At 42.7% G+C, this 9,059-nt stretch overlaps 1 protein-coding gene across 1 annotated transcript in view; it reads left to right on the top strand.

The window, feature by feature from the left end:
- Positions 1 to 5,709, top strand: part of SHISA2 (shisa family member 2) — a 48,943-nt gene extending 43,234 nt beyond the window's left edge. The window contains exons 2-3 of the mRNA XM_014539397.1: positions 6 to 26; positions 3,544 to 5,709. Coding sequence (XP_014394883.1) covers positions 6 to 26; positions 3,544 to 4,097 — 575 coding nt within the window. The 3' untranslated portion in view covers positions 4,098 to 5,709. The remainder of the gene's footprint in view (positions 1 to 5; positions 27 to 3,543) is intronic.
- The last annotated feature ends 3,350 nt before the right edge of the window (positions 5,710 to 9,059 follow it).

The following is a 9,059-nucleotide window of genomic DNA, read 5'->3' on the forward strand; positions in this document are numbered from 1 at the left end:
CAAAGACGGCTCAGACGGCTCGGCAGGTAGGGGTGGGGTGCGGGGAGGGGCAGGGCCGTGCTCCAGCGGGAGGAAGGTTGGCTTCGCCCGGACTGCATGGACCTGGGACCTGGGGAGAGGGGAATGGAACTAGGAGCACTGAGATTTCAGAAAAGGGTCTTGGACCGGGACGTGGTGCCAGCATGCTGGGCCAGCCAATATAGTGTGAGAAATGGGGCACCAATTCACCGTCCTGGGACTCAGTTTCCCCATTTGTTAGCTAAAAGGTGCTTTGGGTTGGATTTTCCCCAGAAAACCACACGTTTAAGGCAGGGTGGGCCAACGACAGCTTCATGGTCCTCCAGTCCAAGGAAGGGCCTCTGGGCCCCCTCCCCTGCCGCCTGTGCCCAGAGGTCTAACTTCTAGGAAGGGTTACCATCTTGGGAGTCCCAGAGGAAGCCGGGAGGGATGGCGGGGGCACTTCTGTGAAGACTCCTCAGGAGGAAGGCAGCTGCTCAGGGCTTCCCGGGGGTGACACCCTGTACCAGACCCTGGAGACTCTAATCCTCTCTAACATGCTGCGGCCTCTCTCCCCTGCCAGGCCCTGGCCTCTGGTTTCTGGACAGTTGTCACCATGCTGGACTTGCTAGGTGTGACATTAGAGCCGTACTCAATCTTGCTCTTTGTGACTTTGATTTAAAAAAAAATTATGTATTTTTTCAAATTGCCAAAGCTAGAGTTGGAAAAATAAACAAGTCCGTGTAAGAATTTGATAGGTTCCACTTCCTCTTCACAAACCTCCCAGATGGCCTCCCTCCAGGGTCCATTCAGTATGTGTGTTTGAGAGGGAGGATTTAGGTTGGTGTAGGGGTAGTGGTCAGATGGCAAGCATGGCACCATGAGGGTGTCTCTTTTCTCTGCAGCTGGTTGTATTAAGGACAGGACTGTTCACCAGCACAAGGGCCCAGGCTTTGAGTCACCTGAGCTTGGTACTAGTGGCATCTGTGTGGACAGAGCTGTCTCCCCCTGGGAAGAGGCAGCTCGTTTCGTGCTGGTCCCTTTGCAGTCAAGCATTTTATTAGCAAGCCACTCCTGTTGTTCTGCTTCATTGAATCTGAAGAGAGGAGAACTGAGGGTAATTCCAGAAAAGGTGCCATCTTAAAACACAAGCTCAGCCTTGCAGGGTGTGTGGCCCTGGAATAAAGCCTTGAGAAATGAGCCAAAGACGGAACTGCTACTTCCGTGTGTCAGCCAAGTTGGGCTCCTTAACGGTCTCTAAAAAGTTAGGTTAGCTTTGGACAGATCAGTAGGCAGCAGACTTCTCATGACACCCTGTGATGTGCATGGGTGTCTTCTTTACCCTACTTTTAAGTCCTTATTTCCTGAAAATTCTGTTCCTCTTGCTTCTCTTCTGCAATCAAGAAGGACAACAGGCCTAATTAAGCAGCGCTGGGGGCTTTGAGGGGCACAGCATTCTTTACCCCTGTGTAGCTATTTACACTTCCAATTAAAAATTCTGGAAAGAGAACAGTTATTTCTCCCCAAAATTCATTATGTGGACTTAGGTTGCTTTCAGCTAGTTTTTGCTATAATGTTTGGGGTTTTTCTTACTATTATTGCTTTCTTTTTAAAAAAAATCCTCACCCAAGGATATTTTTCCATTGATTTTAGGGAGAGTGGAAGGAAGAGGGAAAGACAGAGAGAAACATCAATGTGAGAGAAATACATCGATTGGTTGCCTCCTGCCTGCACCCTGACCAGGGCCCGTGCTGGGGAGGAGCCTGCAACAGAGATGGTGCCCTTGATTGGAATCGAACCCCGGACCCTTCGGTCTGCAGGCTGACACTCTATCCACTGAGCCAAACCAGCTAGGGTTCTTTTTATTATTTCTTTACTTCTTGATGACATAGTTAGGACTGGTATCTTAGTTTAGAGAATGAAATATTTATAGCATGCGGATGGAGAAGCCCCCATCCCCTGCTCTAGTGTGCTGTAAGTGACTGTGATTAGAACAGTCAGAAAGCCAGCTGTGCTGTAAACTGTAGCAAATATTTCTACCTGCTAAAGAAACACTATGTATAAATATAGTATTTACTCTGTTCAGAGTTGATGATTAAGGAAATCAAATGTCAGCTTTGGTTAAATACTTATAAAGTATGTTTTGCTTGTAAGGCGTTATTTCTCCATGACTTCATGTGCTACTATATTCTAAAAGCACTGACTCCAGGGGACAGTCAAAGGGTACCTCAGAGGTGTGGGAGAACTGGGCTCCCTCCTGAGGTTCTGCCTGTACCCCTGAGCTGGCACTGCTTTGCCAAGACCAGCAAGACCTAGTCCCTGTCCTCCTGTGTTTTCTAACCAAATAGTTAAAGACACGGGCAGGAACACACAAAAAAGTAGCTTCTCAGTAATCTCAGGTAGGATTCTACAGAAGTGGCTCCCAGGCATCTGGAGGCCCCGCCCTCCTGATTCTCTGCCCCTGTCAGTGGGTGTATCTTACCCAGCTGCGGGAAGCCCCATGCTGCTCTCCCCGTGGCCCCCACAAGAGTTTTTAAAGTAAAATAATGGAAAAATTTAGCTCGCTACCAATTTCACTAAAGTTAGTATTTTTTATCTTTTACGGTTTTATTTTTCAGAATAAACCTCACTTGCTAAATATGGCGCCCATTGCTTTATGCTCTGCAGGCTTTCCCTGTAGTTCCTCACACAGAATCCAGTGTCGGAATTCCAGGGTGACTTCCACCTCAGCCCTCCTGGGCCTGCCGGGGTGCTTCCTAGCTCGCTGTGGGCAGCTCTCCTTCCTGGAACAAATATCTTGTTGCCCCCAACGTTTGTTCTCCTCGGTACCTTGTTCCATGCTGCCTGAAATAACTTCCCTGCACACAAGTCACTAAACCTTTCCACCATCCAGTGACCCATGCTAGGTCCCCTCTAACCGCCCCCCTCGCGCCCCCTCCCCTCCCAATCTCAGCTAGATAAGCATGTGGAGTTTTTCTTACCCTTCTTTGACTTCTGTGCTTTACAGACTCCTTTTGGAATGGTCATGGCTAGAGTCTGACCTACGTTTTTTATTTATTTGCCTCTGGAAGTAAAACTTGCTAAATAAAATATGGTAAAAAGAGTTTGCAAGGAATACACATAACTTGCTGGGGGAAGAAAGCTTTTTAAATAATTTCAACTCGTTTCTATACAGATCTTACAACTATCTGGCAAGTATGGGCAGTTCAGTTATTGTAGGGATTTTAGAACAGTCTTAAAACATGAAACACATGTCTTCAGTGAATTGGATGTTTGCCTCAGTCAGTGCAGTTGGTGAATCTAGCTGTAAATATTAAAAATTTTGCTTTAGGGGGGCTGACCTACCATGCCTGTCCGGCCTTCCCACCTTTCCTGAGACTGAGTAAAGGACAGTGCATATGGTAGGCTGCTAATGGGCACACAGACCAGCCCACCCTGGTCCTGCAGTTAAGTGTCACTGCCACTCCTTTCCGATCTCCACTGCCAAGCACACTGATTTTTACTGCATATTTATAGTGAATCATAATGTTATGTTTTGCCCTCCAGTCCCCATCTACGTGCCATTCCTCATCGTTGGGTCCGTGTTTGTCGCCTTCATCATCTTGGGGTCACTCGTGGCCGCCTGTTGCTGCAGATGTCTCCGTCCTAAGCAGGAGCCCCAGCAGAGCCGGGCCCCTGGGGGGAACCGCTTGATGGAGACCATCCCCATGATCCCCAGTGCCAGCACTTCCCGGGGGTCGTCCTCCCGCCAATCCAGCACAGCTGCCAGCTCCAGCTCCAGTGCCAACTCCGGAGCCCGAGCGCCCCCAACAAGGTCACAGACCAACTGTTGCTTGCCTGAGGGGACCATGAACAATGTGTATGTCAACATGCCCACGAACTTCTCTGTGCTGAACTGTCAGCAGGCCACCCAAATTGTGCCCCATCAGGGGCAGTATCTGCATCCCCCATATGTGGGATACACGGTGCAGCACGACTCGGTGCCCATGACTCCTGTGCCACCTTTCATGGACGGCCTGCAGACTGGTTACAGGCAGATTCAGGCCCCCTTCCCTCACACTAACAGTGAACAGAAGATGTACCCAGCTGTGACCGTGTGACTCAAGGTGCCAACTGGGTTCCACTACGAGACTGAGGAAAACGGAAGCTATAGACTTGGCAAGGAGTCTCAAAGTGGCAGTCCATGCATGTTGGGGATGTTCATGGCACAATTCATTTGGATGGTCTCATTGGCCCCCAAACTGTGAAAACATCTCTCTGAATTAGCTTTTGCAGATGTTTTATCCCAGTGCATGATTGATTTATGATGGAAAAGGACATCACCTGGAGATGCTGTGTGTTACTGATGGTTGTATGACAAATGCTTGAGCCCTTAAGTGCCCTTGAGGTATGGCTGTCAAAAGAATTTTGTAAACAGATGATTAAGGGTGTTTATTATATTGTTATTATTATTATTGTTTCTTTTGTTTTTTTTACTGTACCCAGTCAGAATTCCTGTTCCTTGCCTTTTACCTGGGTAAGTCTTTTATAAGCATCCAAGGTTTAGGGGAAGATATTAAGAACACAATTATTATCAAAGGAAATACAATTTGAACTCCATGAGATTAGTCATCGATCTCAGTATTTCATAGGCATTCTTTCTTTCATTGTAAAAAGATATATAAATTGTCTATTTTTGTCTATTTTGTGCTTTCTTACTTTGTGTAGAGATCTTATTACAAAGTGATTTTCTACATTAAAAAGAGACTGAAAGAAATTGTATAGTTACTTAACTAATGACATTTCAAAATTCTGGGGTTTTAATCTTGAAGTGGTGGATAGTGTAATAAAGCCATTCATCCCCTTCTTAATTGTATCTTCTAATTTTCCAACTTTACAGTGACATCTGAGAAGTAATTAGATTTTTTTATGTTGAAATTATAATCTATCACCTGCTACTTCTACAAATTACGTATGGCTTGGCATTTCTTTCTATTTGGTTTCTAGATCCCCATGTCTGTATAGGACCGAGTGCAGGTAATTACGATCTTATAAATGGAGATTATCATTTCTGCCTAGAACTGATAAAATATTTCTTGTTTCCCCTATAAATTTCAAAGAAATGCTTTATAAAGGTTGAGTATAGCTTCTCAGCTATAATCCAAGATTTTGGATGAAATTTAAACCACAATATAATTTACTTTGCAAATCATAAGGCTTTTTATACTCTCATTATCAAAATGGCTTATTTTCCAGGCAATAGGGACTATTAAATCAAGAGAAAAGCTTTTCAAAGAGATATTGCCTTTCTTTCCCCACAAAGTTCTTGTTTTTCTCTCCTAGTCCTCAGCAAGCACTATATTCATTACCAGTGTTCTGAATTATGAGATTCAAGTGAATTTGTGTATTGTTTACTTATAAGAAGTAAGTTTAAGTATGTGCAAGTAAATTTCCAACTGCTAGCAAAACCAAGATTTGTAATTAAACAAACCATTATAACGTTGGTCTTTTACACATTTATGCCAATATCTATTATCTTTCATCTACCTTACCTATCATCTACTATCTATCTACCTACCTATCTTTCTATCTATCTAACATCTATCTCATGACTGAATAATGTAAAACCACTGTTGGCAATTGGTATCTGCAAAGATACTCAATCAAACATTTTTAAAAACCAAAGGCAGGGGAAAATAATTTTACTTAATAAATATTTTATGGTATGAATTCTTAGGGGAGTTGTTTTTTTTTTTCATTTTCATTCTACTTTCTAATTTTAGATGGTCTATTAAACCTGTTAATAGAATAAAATTGCTCAAAATTATATGTATTGCTTTTAGAACCAAGAGACTACCTTTAAAAGTAATCAATATCTGAGAAGTTTATATGTAAATTCTATGAGTCAGTGATATTATTTTACATATTCTATGGTAAATGTTGACAACACAAAAGAGATAGTTCTTTTGAGATCATATTATCAAGTTACCTTGTTTTTGATGGTGGATTCTGACGATCTAAGGAAGTAAAATTCCTAGAAGATTGGAGGTGAAAGGGACCTTAGAGATCACCAGCTTAGGGATTGGCGAACTTTTTTCAGTAAAGAGCTAGGGGGTAAATATTTTAGGATTTGCAGGTCATACAGTCTCGAACAATTCCAGAGCTCAGCTGCTGCAGTATAAAAACAGCCATAATCCAATGAGCATGGCTGGGGTTCAGTAAAACCTTACTGTTGGACACTGAAAATTGAATTCTATAACATTTTCACATCACAAAGTATTCTATTTCTATTTTTTTCCATTTCAAAATGTAAAAATTATTCTAAACTCCAGGGATCTAAAAAGCAGGCAGTAGGCCCAATTTGTTATCCAGCCATAGTTCACTAATCACTGGTCTAGTCCATCCTTCCCCAGTGCAAGTGTCCCTCAGCCTTTTCAAAATATAGGGTTGAGGGTGCTTATGTAAGAGAGTGTTCGCTTCTCTTATATAAGACTGTTCAACCTTTCCTCCTTTTCTATGTGGTAATTAAATATCACAATAAAAGCAAAAGCACACTTTAATAAATGACACGAGTTTTTCACTTGGTCCTACTTTCCAAAATATTATCCTATCTAATAAAGATGGAATATGCAAATTGACCATCACTTAGTGACAAAGATGGCAGTGCCTGCAGCCAATAAGGAGGGAATATGTAAATTAATGCAAAAAAAGATGGCGGCAGCTGCCCGGAGCGAAGGTGGGAGGCAGTGGCCAGAGCGAAGGCTCGTGTCCTGGGTGCCAGAGGGAAACCGGTGCTGGCAGCCAGGGGAAGCAAGGCCTATTCTTGCACAAATCTTTGTGCATCGGGCCTCTGGTATCTACACTAATAAAAGAGAAACATGGTAATTGGCGTACGACCGCTACCCTTCCCATTGGCTAATCAGCATATCCTTATGCAAATTAACTGTCAGCCAAGATGGCGGCTGGCAGCCATGCACTGAAGCAAGCAGGGAGGCTTGCTTGCTCCAGTGACTGCGGACTTCAACGTTCCCCGCCTGACTTGGCGGCCTCTCAGGTGCAACTCTAAGCAACTATGTACTATGTTGCAAATATAGAAGCTAAACAAAACCCCTGAAAGCCAGCCAGCCTGACCGCAACATTGTATCAATGTTTTCAGCAGCGAGGCCTCAGAGCTAAAGCTGGCCCAGAATAAAAAAGAAAAAGAAAAAAAGGAGCAGTTGGGAGCTTCAGTCACTCGCTTCTGGAAAACAGCGATGATTAATATTTTCTCATTGTTTTATTGCCAATTAGGATTTAAGCAAGCTTCCTTCAGAAGCATTTCCTGGGGAAACGAGGAAGGTTTGAACGAAGTTGGTAAGGACAGGGCAGCCGTTCACAAATGGACCAGACATGGGAGAGGAGTTTAAATGGTGCTTAAAGCTGGGATCTGAAAAAGTTTGGATTAATTCGTTCTCTTCTCAGTTTGGTCCCTACTTGGTAATAGAACTCATGTTTAGTCCCTTTTCTCTCAGAGACTTTGTCTCTGTTTCCTGCAAATTCACAGTTGTCTTTTGCTTATAGTTTCCATCTCCCTCCCATACACAATCCTCCATGGTTCATTAAAGTGGTTTAAATTAATGAACACACTTGTTTTTAGTTGCTTAAGCTTCCCAAATGCTTAAAAGGAATAAGCTGGTTTCTTGTTCATGGGCTTTAGGATGGAGACTTCTCATTAACATAGCCTGGTCTTCCTCCAGTCAGTCAGAATGTGTAATTAAAATGTGTAATGCGTATTTACGCCCTGTCCATGCAGACCTGCACTCATGAGATGTGCATGAGGAGCTGGTCAGCGTCGGGGGTGGGCAGACTAACCCTGTCAGTCATTAGGATGGAACGCCAGCAGCTCAGGCACCTGTGGGCCACACTGGACTTGATAAGTTCCTGCTAAATAAATATGTAGCAACACTAATGGCTAAGTGAACTTTCTAGGACTTTAAAAAAATGTGATTACTTCCCCAATGTTGCTTATTTCCTTTGCCTCTTGAGCAGGAGAAAAATCAAAGGGTCCGAGGAAGCTGTGTAATCTTGAGTGGAGGAAGCGCAACGCAGAGTGGCTTTAAAAACCCAGGGAAGTTCCTGGGAGCCCAGAAGTGGGTCTGGACCTGGCCACTGGGGAAGGCTCACCCTTTGTGATCCACTTCCAGGGCCCTATTCATTTTTCCAAAGAGCAGCCTAAATGTTACAAGGAGGAATAAATCATGCATATAAATGAGAACACCATTCCTCATCACTCAACCTTAATCCTCCTTTTCTTCTCCTGGCCTAAATGGTAGTCTCAAGGACATTTCCATCCTGCACTGTCTCTTTCTTATTTTAAGAGCCAGAAATCAGCCATTTTCATTCAGCCCATTCATTCCAAAACACTTGTAGAAAATTTCTTTGACTTCTAAATTTTTTAAAATGTAAAGCATGAATTGTGAGCCAAGTGCCTTTAAGGGATTGAGTAAATAAAAGATGACAAAAGTGAGAAATTATTAATCCCCCCCCCAAAAAAAAATTATAGCAATACACTAGGTAAATATGTTCTAGTGCATTGATTTGCACTTGCTTTTCTTCTAGATAGACTTATTTATCAGTGACAAATGGAAACGTAAAACCTGGGACAGTTACTCCTGTTAAGTATTTTTGAATATTAATTATAACCCCATTGCACCATGACCGAATCGCTTTGAGATAAAATACAAAGCTTTATGCAGAGAGTTGGCTGAAAGGGTCATTTTGGTTTTGACACTTAAGTTTTCAGAATGCCTTCAACATATTCAAAATTGAAGGACCTTGACTCAAATCAAGAACAAGAAATTTAAAATTAATGCTTTTAAAACAACTTTTAAATGAGAGACAATAAAAGGAGTAAAAATTTTATGATGGTAGCCTTAAGATTGATTTTAAACATAAAACATGTATCTTAATTTCAACCATCTTGAAGTGTAGGTCTTTTCATTTAGAAAAATCATGGGTTACACAGACATGATTTACTCGGTAGACATAACAGCTGTGGAAGACTGAATGCCATCTGCAACATGTATATAAAATTACCACACGTG

The sequence above is a fragment of the Myotis brandtii genome, unplaced genomic scaffold, assembly GCF_000412655.1.
Source record: "Myotis brandtii unplaced genomic scaffold, ASM41265v1 scaffold216, whole genome shotgun sequence".
Lineage (NCBI taxonomy): Eukaryota > Metazoa > Chordata > Mammalia > Chiroptera > Vespertilionidae > Myotis > Myotis brandtii.